General features: G+C 41.5%; 1 protein-coding gene across 2 annotated transcripts in view; it reads right to left on the reverse strand.

The window, feature by feature from the left end:
- Positions 1-11,152, reverse strand: part of heatr3 (HEAT repeat containing 3) — a 27,826-nt gene extending 16,674 nt beyond the window's left edge. For both annotated transcript variants that reach the window (XM_088333939.1, XM_088333940.1), the window contains exons 1-3: positions 10,867-11,152; positions 6,993-7,165; positions 4,252-4,339 (exon numbers count right to left, since the gene is read on the reverse strand). In XM_088333939.1, the coding sequence (XP_088190065.1) occupies positions 4,252-4,339; positions 6,993-7,165; positions 10,867-11,013 (408 nt within the window). In that variant the 5' untranslated portion in view covers positions 11,014-11,152. The remainder of the gene's footprint in view (positions 1-4,251; positions 4,340-6,992; positions 7,166-10,866) is intronic.
- Between the last annotated feature and the right edge of the window lie 1,920 nt (positions 11,153-13,072).

The following is a 13,072-nucleotide window of genomic DNA, read 5'->3' on the forward strand; positions in this document are numbered from 1 at the left end:
AATTTGTGGGAGAAAAAAATTTAATATCTTGAGTATGTCCCCTGCCCGCTGCCCGATGATTGCTGGGATGGGCTCCAGCACCCCCGCGACCCTACTGAGGATAAGCGGTGTAGCTAATGAGATGAGATGTTTTAAATACTAATTAAGTACTATCAAACCTTCTGTTTTGCTCCTATTATGTATTACAGTATATCAATGATGTGTGTGAAAACATGGACTCTCGAGAGGCGTCATTAATGTTTGGAAATGTCACAGTGGTGTTTGTATTTTGAGCACATGTGCGGTTAGAACGAGAAGCTCGCCGTTTTCCTTGGTGCTGCCACAAAAAGAGAATAAGCCATACCGCATTTAAAGCCGCAGTGTTTAAAATGTAGCTAATAAGTAGCAACTAGTAGTCAGGAATATAGGCAGACATGGGACCAAGTCACACATGTGCAAGTCTCAAGTAAGTCTCAAGTCTTCACCTTCAAGTCCCAAGTAAGTCCCAAGTATTTTTTTCTTGGGCAAGTCAAGTCACAAGTCAAGTCCCGAGTCTTAGATTGCCAAGTCCAAGTCAAGTCACAAGTCATAAAAACAGCGACTCGAGTCGACTCGAGTCCAAGTCACTAAGTCTCAAGTCCCCATGTCTGAATATAGGGTAGTAGTATTGAACGTACTGGGTACAAAAAAAGAAAAAAATGAATCGGCATTATTAGAAAGATCATCATACAACAAAATTTCCCATGGAAACCATTGAACCAATATGAAGAGAAATGGCCCAAAGAGTAGGTCAGAATAATATACAGGTAACAACCGACCGTGATCAGTTTTGACCAACTACTCCTAAAACTGTTACATTTGTGCCAATATCCTGCAGAAAGGGTAACTAGTTCCTGAGTGTCGAGGAAGATTGCTGTGCCGCCTGGCTGCCAAGATTTTGTACATGTTGCAGCACTGTGCAAAATATTGAATCAAAAAAGAGCATTTGTTGATTGTGGTCAAAGTACAGGTGAATGCACTTTGAGCAGGTTGTGATTCAGATGCTACCAGTGATATCAAACAGACTCAATACAATCAAACAATCTCAGTGAGCAATCTAGTTTCGAAGGATACCTGAAACTGTAAAGGTACATTAATTATACAGGCCTTCACAACAGTTCTTTTTGTGTACCATAGTGCTTTGTAGTAGATAAGTAAAAAAACAAACAAAAAATAAAAACAGTAAAATGAAATAAAACAGATTCAAATAAAATAAAAAATAACAAGTGGCATCAAACAACTGGGTATTAGAAGCCATCTTGAAGAAGTGGGGTTTTAGCATGATTTAAAGAGGCCCAGGTCAAAAATGAGACGCATCTAGACAAGAAGCTGATTCCAGAGCCTTGGGGCGGCAACAGAAAATAAGTGGTCACCCCCAGTGTTTATTTTTTGACCTGGGCACTTCCAGCAAAAGTCGATCCTTGGACCTCAAAACCCCACCAGGATTGCAAACAGTTAAATTCTCAGAAAAATACAACGGGAGAGGCCGTTAAGGGCTTTAAAAACAAATGGTAAAAGTTTCAAATCAATTCTAAAAACGACGGGAGCCAATGAAGGGAGTTACGAACAGGATACATATGCGTACGTATGCTGGTGTTGGTTAACAAACTGGCCGCAGTGTACTGTACAAGTTGAAGCTGACTGAGAGAAGACTGGGAGGCGCCAACATAAAGTGAGTTACGTTAATCAAACTGAGTTATTGAGAAATATATAACTTTCTCAAGGTCAGGACAACTTAAAAAACAATCTAACTTGGACTCCAAGACGCAGCTGAAAGAAGCTCGTTCTGACATCATTGTTGATGTTTGTCAAACCGGAGGTGACTGTCAAAAGTCACACCCAGGTGTCTTACAGTTGAATTCAAATTAGAAGACATGGTGCTGTGGGTGGTCATTACGTGGTTCCAAAACATAATATATTCCGTTTTGTCTTTGTTTGAAAAGTTTGGGGCAACCACTGGTTACTATCAACAAAACAATAATAAAATAACATTGATTGTGACTGTCTGGCTCTACTGGAAAATACATTTGTATGTTGTCTGCATAACAGTATAAAGAAAGATTGTGCCTGGCAATAATTGACCTAAGTGGTAACATATACAACAAAAAGAGTATAGGGCGAATAATAGATCCTTGTAGGACACCACAGGAGTAAGGGGCTGTGGAAGAGGACAGGTCACCAGACATGACGGGGAAGGTCCAACTGTATAAGTTTGATGTAACCCTTTTATTACAGTGCCATGGAGGCCAACATAATTACTTAAACATGACAAGCCGACTGCATAGTCCACAATGTCAAAGGCTGCTGTGCAGTCAAGAAGCACAAGAACAACAGGGCACTTGGAATCCAGGGACAGAGCAATGTCATTGTGCACTTTTAACAGCGCAGACTCAGTGGTGTGACGAGATCTAAATCGAGATTTGACTTTCTCAAGGACAGTTTTCCTCAGGGAAGGACTGTAATCGAGTAAAAAAAAAAAAAACTTTTTGTAAAACCTTAGAAAGAAAAGTCCGGTTAAAAGCAGGTCTAAAATTAGATAAAACTGAGGGGTCAAGATTAGGCTTTTAAGAAGAGGCTTGGCCACAGCATGTTTGAAAGCAGCTGGGAAATATGCTAATCGAAGGCAAGAGTTGATACAAATGAGGAGACCGGGCCTCATAGTTTAAAAAAACTTTCAACAATTTGGCAGGAACAATAACCACTGAAAAAGAAGTGTTTCAAATATTTCACTACATTATCGAGAGAAGAGAGGGAACCAAGCTAAAATTGGTCAAATACAACAGGGTAAGCCGGAACATGAGGCAGGTCCTTCCTACAGTAAATTTGACAACAGTGCAGGGAGTGATAACTCCCCGCTGACAGGAAGAAGCATTAAGTTTACTGACTGGTTGGGGCAAACCAACAGACACAATGGGGAGATGAACTGAGATTGCAGTCTCAGAAATATTTTTTATGATCACTGAGAGCCCAAAAGAAAAAACCAGGTCCAATGTGTGCCCAACATAGTGTGTTGGTTTATCAACTAAGTGAATGAAAAAAAAATTTGCCAAGAAGCTTTTGAAGTCGGTGGTGAACTGGTCAGATGGGCAGCAAACGTGGACATTACAATCCCCACATATCAGGATCTTCTCATATTTGGGCAAAATGTTAGCTTTGTTCAGTGAACTCATAAATATAAGTATTGTTATATCACGGAAGGCAATTGAAAATAGCACACAAAACAGGACTAGCAAGAGTTTCAGTTCAAACGAGGGGTATGTACCAGAGGGAAGAAGCCGACATTTAAAATTGCTATTGAACAATCGCAGAGACCTGAAGAACCAAAGGCCAGGTGCAAGCAGCTACGAGAATGGGACATTCTTACCTAGTTTAAGTCAACAGGAGGAAATCCAAACAATGTGAAGTCAAAAAGTCGTTTGGGATAAGTTTTGTTTACCACGGATCTGGAAGTGATGAGTGGTTGGGAGGCCCGGTTAACTGAATGGAGATTCTCCAGAGCGCGGCCCCGTTTGAGCATCCTCACGGGTTGGCAGTAGAGAGGTGGGCCGGTATGGCTGGCAGCAGCCATCAGTACTAGTAATCCACGGTGCCTCGGATGTCAAATGCAGCGAGATTGCAGAAGTGACCAAATGGCGGTAAGCGGGCAATGTACATGAAGGACGAGGCCAAGTGAACTTTAGCCAGCAGAACACTTCACCTCCCCTTCCTCGTCTTTGCTCGGCTGCCGACCACGAAGGCGCCACAAGTGACAGAGCACGGATGCCAGAACAGGTAGCGCATGCTTTGTCTGATCGTTGAAGTCTTGGATCAGTAATTTCTCCACAGAATCGCCATTTTTTTAAGAGGAACAAGCAATCATACACAAGTAGTCAGCATTTTATACATGAGAAGCAGTAAAAATAGGACAATACACAGAAAATGTTGTATAGACAGACGGCCAGACACACAAGGGCGCCATCTTGACTCACCCAGTGAAAAGGGCCACTCGAAAAAAGAAAGATTACATACATCTTTGAATTTCCCGTTGCCCAGGAACATTATAAACTTAAAATTTTCCTCACCTTAAAAAAAAAAAGCATAGTGAACAAATATGACATTGTGACAATGAAAGTAAGGCTTAAAGTCCAGCAAACAAAGTGGATGACACCGTTTGCTGCTGTCAGCCCGACGCTTCGACAGCTGCTGAGCGGGAATAAAATAATGCGATGCGGGCCTGCGGCGAAAAGCGCTCACCTCTCTAAGCAATGCTGTCAAGGGAGTCATGACGTCGCGTTTCACCATGTCTTCACACACCTCCTGGCCGCCGCATGCACTCAGATTCCTGTCAGCAGACAAAAAAAATTAGCAGTCTAACGTTAGCGGTTTTTCAGAGCCGATGTTGATTATTAGTATTGAGACGAGGCCGATAACAAATATTTGGAGCCGATATTCATTTGCTGTAAAAGCTTAAAATTTGGTGTAAGAAATGTTTATGGTGCAAAAAGAAACTACAAATATTTGTAATGGATTCGAATTGAATTTGTGGGGTATAGGTTGAATTTGGGAGTGCTTGAGAACCGCGAAAAACATAAAAAAATGTAAACACTCTTAGATAGATAGATACTTTATTCATCCCCGTAGGGCACATATGTCAGAGTCAAGGCCCGCGGGCCACATTAGGCCCGCGAGAGGGTTTTACCTGGCCCGCATGACGATATCAATATATTATTAGATCCGGCCCGCAGGCCGCTGCAAGCCAGCAGCCCGCAGTACGCATGAATACTACATTTCCCACAATGCAACGGGGACGCGCCGAGCGGGAGCAAAGCGGGAGGCGGTTTGATTTATTCAGCAGTCGATCAGCAGCAGTCATTACCATAACAGCAAAAATTAGCCCACATATACCCATTAACAATGGCTAAACGGAAGGTGGACACTGAAAACCGGGGCTTTCAAACAAGGTGGGAGTTGGAGTACATGTTCACGGAGGTAGCTGGAAAAGTATCAGCGTCAGCCTCAAACAAGTAATGTAGAGTTGTAGTAATACAGTACTGTATATAAATGTATGTAAATACAGTAATAATACAGTAATGTTTCCTGTGCAATTACACATTTGAAGTTTTTACTCCGTTCAAGTTTAAAAGTTAAATATGCACATAAAGAAGGTCTTGTTTTTTGTTGTTCCCCTCGGGAATTTTAAAGCTTTATTGTCTATGTTGACTATGTTGTTTTTGTTTGCCGACTCTGTCCTGGGAGTGTTTCTTGTTTTCGGCTTTTCATGGAAAATAGATCTTGATGTCGACAACAGTCTTTTGATAAAATTGTCTCCTATTTAGCAGAGAAAATGACTTTTGATTGTTATTATTTGTTAATTAGTAATTCCTTTTTTTTCACACTAACCCAGAGAAAGCCCAGAAAGGAAAGTCAATGTACATTTGAGCAGGACAGATGAGGTCCAGTGTGTTGATTGCTATTGGTTTTAAGTAACAAGAGATTTTTGCACTTTATTTTATTGTATTTCGAGGCAATATTTATTTTTAATAATTTCAGATGATTGAATGATAGAAAATGGTTATGAGTTGTTGTTATAAGATATGTTATGAGTTTTTTATATAAAGGACATTTGTATTTTGTGCCTGCTTAAATTAAAAATGACTGACAGAGTCATAAGAAAATATTGCTTTATTTATACAATCATATTGTAATATATTTGTTGTGTTTTCAGTAGGTTAAATCTTGGTTTCAGTAAAGATTGGACAGTCCGGCCCTCGGCTTGTAGCCAAATGTTTTATTTGGCCCTCCGTCCATTTGACTTTGACACCCCTGCCGTAGGGGAATTCCCACTTCCAGCAGTCTCCTTTGTTGTTTATTAACAGATTAACATGATGCCCTCGGGGTGCTTGTAGCGGAGTGGATGACGTCACACGCCAGTCCAAAAGTTCGACATCCCTGTGGCAGATTGAAATCTTTTTCTTTGTGTCCAGGGATACACCACCTCGTGTTAGCGAGTCTACGTGCATGGTAAGCGTTCAGGGTGTTGGAACAGATTAAAATTATTTTACTTTACTTTTAATGGGAAAAACGATTTTCCGTGATCAACCAAATCGGTTTTCGAACAGGGTTCTGGAACGGATTATGGTCGAGAACAGAGGTTCCACTGTAAGTGGTTATGAATGCATGTTTGTTAGGATGTTGTATTGACTATTAACCTATTTTCTAAGCAAGAGGAAAATTGTTTAGATGTTTTTGACTATTCTTATGGTTCTATAATGTTGTATTTTAAGTATTAAGTATTTTAACTTTATTTCGTACGTATACACTTGACTCAATTTCCATAACTTTGTGCAAATTCAAGATATTTCAGTTGTCATGTTGACCTGTTAGTTTGAAATGCAACTTCAATCTTGTTCCGTTGACCCCGCGCTGGATTTGTTTATCGACTGCAACTCGCCAACTGTAGAGTTTCGGGTAGCCATAACTCGGAAAAAAATGCTTTTTGTAAAGGTAATATGTGGAAACACAATGGCAGCAATTAGTTTTGGATCAGGTCTCGGGGAAGAACCTTTCCGACAAATCAGAGGTCGGAAGTGATTTATGTCGTTGGGGACGTTTTATTCCCCTTGGCCGTGTTTTGCAACCTCGACAGATGTGGTACGAAAAACAGACGTGCCAAGTACTTTTTCTCAATGGAAACCCAAATAAGGCGAGACGAGGCCAAAGTGTTAATAACTTAGTTAAAGACCATGTCATTCTATATAAGGTGGATCCCCTGTAATCATGCAGCAGGGTAAAATGAAGGTGATTGTAATGTCTGAGATTGTACTTCTGTTTAGTTCACGGATCCCTTAACCGCCTGGGACCTCATGGCATACCAGAGGACACAAATCTGGACAGATTTCTCCACTGCTGATGGTTCCTGGCCTGAGTTTGGTTCATCGCAAGCATGTGCAAAAACTTCCACAAGGCTGTCACCACAAAGAGCATTTTATCTTTACCTGAGGGCTCCTGCGGCCGTCTCCCTGACGGCCAGGCTGCCATCCAACAGCATAGGGCCCAGCCTCCTCACCGCATCATTCTGCAGAAAGCTCGGGATGCTCTGACTCTGCTGGACTACCCGAGAGATGGCAGCACAGGCACACTCCCTTACATCCGCGCTGGGATTCTCTAACTAGGGGTGGAGATATTCAAGACTCAGTTTTTTTTATCTTGGCAGATAAAGTTAAATCTTGCAGGTTGAAAATTGCAGACGGATTGAAAAAAAATACTGATATTGGACATAAAATGCTTGAACAATGTTTGCCACAAAAAATAATTTAGGATAATTTGAAGTATAATTTTCTTATTTTACACATAAAGGTAGTATACCGTATTTTCCGCACTATAAGGCGCACCTAAAAGTCTTAATTTTTTTCAAAAGCTGACCATGCGCCTTATAATACAGTGCGCTTTATTTATGGATCAATTTTAAAATTGCAAAGTTTTCCAACTAACTTGCAGCCGCCGACTAGATTTTCCCCCGAACGCCAAGTAGTACGCGGTGTATGCTGGGATTTATATACCGGCGTTTCATTGGCTAACCAATGTTTCAATCATCATTTGAATCGATCGCTATTGGCTAAAGTTATTCGGAGCCTCGGATAGGCTAGAGGGCCGAAACAAACCCTGCAATTGGCCGAAAAAGATGTGTCAATCATCAGTTAAATCGATAGCTATTGGCTGAAGTTATTCGGAGCCTCGGATAGGCTAGAGGGCCAAAACAAACCCTGCAATTGGCCGAAAAAGATGACTGAATAGCAAGCTTGCTAAACTACGCCATAAAGAAACATGTTTCATTAGTCTGTATTTGTAAAGAAGACCATGGTTGCTGTGATGAGTTGAGTGAATTTTTTTGGTTTGAACAAATTTATTGACACTAATAACAGAAAACAATCATGACAATCTCAACAGCAACTAAGCACATTCACAATATTATATTTCAATATGACGTTTAACAGCAAACACAATGTGAGGTTTGAACAACCCTTCTCGAAAATCTTAATAGCAATCAAGCATATTCACAATTTCAATATATAACATCTTTGTTAGTGTCAATAGATCCGTTTCTCTTTCCCAACTTTTTTTTGTTTCGAACAAATTTATTGACACTAAAAACAGAAAACAATCATGACAATCTCAACAGCAATTAAGCAAATTCACAATATTATATTCCAATATTACGTTTTTAACAGCAAACACAAAGTGAGGTTTGAACAAACCTTCTCGAAAATCAAACATATTCACAATTTCATTATATAACATCTTTGTTAGTGTCAATAGATCCGTCCAGGCCAAAGTCGATTGTTCTCGGTCTGAACAAATCCACCTACACCAACAGCAGCAAAACACAGCCATCAAGCATATACACAATTTTTTATATTTGACAATATGACGTGACGGTATGACGTTTTAACATTTTTTCCTGACATTTCCAACATCAATTAAACAATTTCAGAGTTATTTTCTTTTAACAGTAGTTAACCAGCGTGTAAAAGGCAATACTATTGTGCAAGGGCATAGCTCTGCTATCCCACCCTCCCAAGCAGCATTCTTCCAGTCCTCTGTGTCCTTTCCCTTCTGCGTGGGTCCTCTCCCTTCTGGGTTCCACAACCCAGGCCGTTGCTGCCGGGACTCCCACAGCGTAGCTCCGGCTCCCCCCTCCGGGTGGGTACAGACGAGTCTTCTTTATGGCTGCGTCCTAGGCCCGCCGCTCGCAGATTGTATGGTATCTGCAGCCATTTGGAGCACAGCCACGGGGGGGATCTGCCTGCACCTCCATACCAGCAGGTTTCTGGAGGTCCAGATGGCGTCCTTGATGGCGGCGAGAGTGAGCCAGTCCCTGGCAAAGTCGTTCCGATGTCTCCTCGACCGACTCACCCCGTAAAGCACGTACTGTGCATCAGGGACCTCTCCTGCTGGCAAGTCCGGGAACTTTCCTAGTTGTTCGGCCATTGTCCACAAGACCTTGGCAGCGCTGCACTCACAAAAAAGGTGCCTCACCGACTCCTGGGCGCCACAGCCAGGTCGAGGGCACGTCGAAGTCGCTGACATTCCTCGGTGGTGCATTACAGCTCTGACTGGGAGAACTTCATGAGCCACCATCCATGACAAGTCTCGTAGTCTGTTTGGGAGGGCAGGATGATTGACGTTGCTCCAAACCGTTGTGGAATCGCCAAACGCAAGCCCCCGCACAGGGCTTACTGTAGCTCGCTCTTGCACAATAGAAATAAGGGCCCTGTGGTTTTGTAAAGTGTGACATTCTTGTGTTTCCAAATCAAACTTCTTCAAAAAAGCCCGAATAAAGAGATGTGTTGGTGGCAAGTTAAACGAAACTGGAATCAAACGATTGTTTGGTACAAGCTTTAGCTTCCGCAAATATGAGCCCATCCAAAAACGGGTCATTGCTTGACTTTTCGGGTTGTTGGGTGGGCCCACAGCGTTTTGGAAGTGGAGGGAGACATATTTGCTTCCCAGGAAAAGCTGGAGGTCAGGCACTCCTTTCCCCCCTTTTTCCTTTTTCTTTTTCATTGTATCTCTTTTTATCCTTTCCCACTTTGAGCCCCAGACAAAGCGAAAGATGGCTCGGTCCATTTGTAACAGCACGTTTCTTTTAGGCATAAAAATTAAACTGATTGACAAAAGCATTGGGAGGATGATCGCTTTGATGATTAGGACCTTCCCCTCTATTGTCAGTTTTCTTAGTGACCAAAAAACAAGTTTTTGCTTAACTTTCCTTGTCACGTCATCCCAGTTGGTCTCGCCTCCTCCATCCGCATTGAATTTTACCCCTAGGATTTTCTGGTCTGTCTTTAACACCGTCAGCGGGAGTCCTGCCTTTTCTGTCTCTTTCCACATTCCATAAAACTTCACTTGCGATTTTTCTCTATTTAGCCTTGAGCCAGACGCCCTCCCAAACAGGTCAGTCAAGTCAAGGGCTCTTTCAACAGAAGCGCGGTCAGTACACAAAATATTAAAATCATCCATGTACAAAACACACTTGGTAATTTGTCCCCCACTTCCTGGGATATTGATGCCTTCGACAAATCTATCTTTTCTTAACATTTGTGCCAAAGGTTCAATGCAAAGAACATAGAGAAGGGGAGACATAGGGCAACCTTGACGTACACCGCAGTTGATCTCGATTGCTTCCGATAAATTCCCGTTAATCATGAATTTGCTGTAGATGTCTCGGTATAGCAGTCCTACCCAATTGATGTATTTTTGGGGGAAACCACATTTTTGCAATACCCTGAAGAGGTATTGGTGCGAGACTCGATCAAAGGCTTTTTCAAAGTCTAGGTTTAGGACCGCTAGTCGCATGTTTCTGTCTCTTGCATAACAAATGGTGTCACGGATCAGCATGAGACTGTCGCTGATCTTCCTTCCCACAATGGCACAGGTTTGGTCTGGATCAACCAAGTCTCCCAAGACAACAGACATTCGTGTTGCTAGAAGCTTGCTGAAGATTTTACAGTCCACGTTTAAAAGCGTTATGGGTCGCCAGTTTTTTAAGTCAATTTTGTCTCCTTTTTTGTGCAATAGGGTTGAGTGAATTAAACTACTGCATGTATTTAGATGTAAATATATACACGAGATATTGCTATTTAGAGGCTTCTTCAAAACATGAACCACGCCAAAGAGGGTCACGGTTTACTACTGTTTGGACATGGTTCAAAACACAGACTTGAGAACTGTTTTTACAAGACTATTTTGACCAATTTTCTGGCTGACCTAGAACACAATAAATTATCCCATTATAGTCAGAAGATTTCGCATTTAGTAACTAAATAATAACCAAATTTTAGTTGTTATAAATATCGTCTCTCTTCCTACTTTTTCCAGCAGCTCCACTACAGGGCAGTCGTCGCCGTCGCCCCGGAGTTCATCCTCCTCTTCGGCCGCTTCCTTTACGGCAGTCACAGGTAGTCCGACAGCATTGAACTGAGGACGCTTGAACTTCGTTGTCTTACTCTTTCCCATTTTGAGCACTGACAATTGAAATAACGCACAATTTGTGCGTTAGTAGTCTTCAACTTTGGCAATCAATCCGTAAAGCGAAGGCTTCTGTAAATGGCCATGTGGAAGAAAACTGCCGTAAATTGTCAGTGTTGGTTGTAGTCGTGCCGTAAACAAAGCAGAGCTGTCGAAATTGCTGTTGGCAACTGACCATAAAACGTTCAAAGGGACACAAAATCATTTTGACATACACCTGGAAATTACTTGATTAAAAAATCTAGTTGTTTTAATTGAATAACAACAATAGAAAACAATATTTTAATTCACGTTTGAAATAGTGAAGCAAAACGGAACTCTCATTTTTTGATGGACGACATTTGCACCTTTGTATTACACTTTGAAAAAAAGCTACGGTTTTATCACATAAATTTAAAGTTGTATTTCATTATAAGGTTAGGATTTGGTATGTATTTCAGAGGTTCTGTAAGTTTGCATTTTATGTTGAAAGAAAATGATAATTTTCATTTCTTTATTCCACCATTTCTTTCCCATTTGTTATCACCAGCAAGCAAAGCAAGGTTGGGAATGTTTTCCTTTTTGTTCTTGTTCAACCAAGAAAAGGAGGAATATATATATTATGACAACCAACTTTTACAGGAATTGGATGGACGGAACCAAAGACAAACGTTTTCACATCTAGCGTGACCTACCTTTTCTGAAACTGTGCTACCCGAGATACAGAATAAGCATTTTTCCCCCAGGAAAACATTCCACTCTCCCAGGCCTGAACAACATTGACCATCAACACATCCTTTCACGAGCAGTCAGGTAGATTACGCCTGATATGAAAACTGCCAAAAAAAGGACTTTGCATTTTAGGTCTTTCTGATTCAACAGCTTTCCCGGAAAGACATTCCACTCACGCAGGACAGAACAAGTTTGGCCAGGATCACAATATTTTACAGGCAATCAGGTAGATCACTCGAGAGGTGAAAATGCAACAAAAAAACAGACTCGGCACTTTTGGTTTCGGTGCCTCAGCAGTTTTTCCAGAAATACATTCTACTCTTCCAGGCAGATGAACATTGAATATCAAACACATATTTTGAAGGCAGTCAAGTAGGTTACCCAATATGTGAAAACTGCCCAAAAAAAGGCTCTGCATGTATGGTATTACTGACTCATCAGCTTTCCCAGAAATACATTCTGCACTCTCAGGCCAAAACAAATTGGGGTAGGATCACAATCTTTTACAACAAATCAGGTAGGTGAACGACCATGGCAAAAAAGGGAAATGTCACCCAAAAATGGTTTTGCACAGCCATTCTAGTTGTAAAGTGTAACCGTCTACCATCACTCTTCTGAAACTTTATCCCGAATAAAACTTTTACACCTCGACTTTTCCATAATTCATACTTTCCCCAACATTTCATTCCTTAGACCAGTAGGGCGGCAGCAGCTCAGGAAGTAGAGCGCTCGTCTTGGGATCAAGGGATCCCAGTTCGAATCCCGGCTTGTTCGTGTTACATGTCGAAGTGTCCTTGGGTAAGACACTGAACCCCTAATACCCCCAATATGCAGGTTAGCATCTTACATGGCTGCAATACAAGACCGCTATTGGCAAATGTGAAGCACATCGTAAAGCGCTTTGGGAAGTAATTGCCTTGAAAAGCGCTATATAAATGCAAATCATTTCATTTTCATTCCATTTCATTTAGCATTCTTAATGAACTATAATAATACAGTGATAATAACTCTTAATGGCTGTACGCCATTAGAGCGTCACCCACAAAATCATTATTGCGTGGCATTTCCCTTTCGGCAGTGTCATTAACCTCTAGACCTGACCTACTAGATTGCTTTAGAAACATTATGATCTTGGCCAAACCTGTTCTGGCCTGAGAGAGTAGAATGTAGTTCCAGGGAAACTGCTGGGTCAGTCTTTGGGGCAGTTTTCACATCTGGTGTGACCTACCTGACTGCCTGTACAAAAAGGTGTTCATATTCAATATCTTTCTGGCATGGGAAAGTGGAATGTCATTCTTGCAAAGATGCTGGGTCAGCAAAACTTAAAGTGCTGAGT

The sequence above is a fragment of the Urocampus carinirostris genome, chromosome 4 (assembly GCF_059441175.1).
Source record: "Urocampus carinirostris isolate Australia breed hairy pipefish chromosome 4, RoL_Ucar_1.0, whole genome shotgun sequence".
NCBI lineage: Eukaryota > Metazoa > Chordata > Actinopteri > Syngnathiformes > Syngnathidae > Urocampus > Urocampus carinirostris.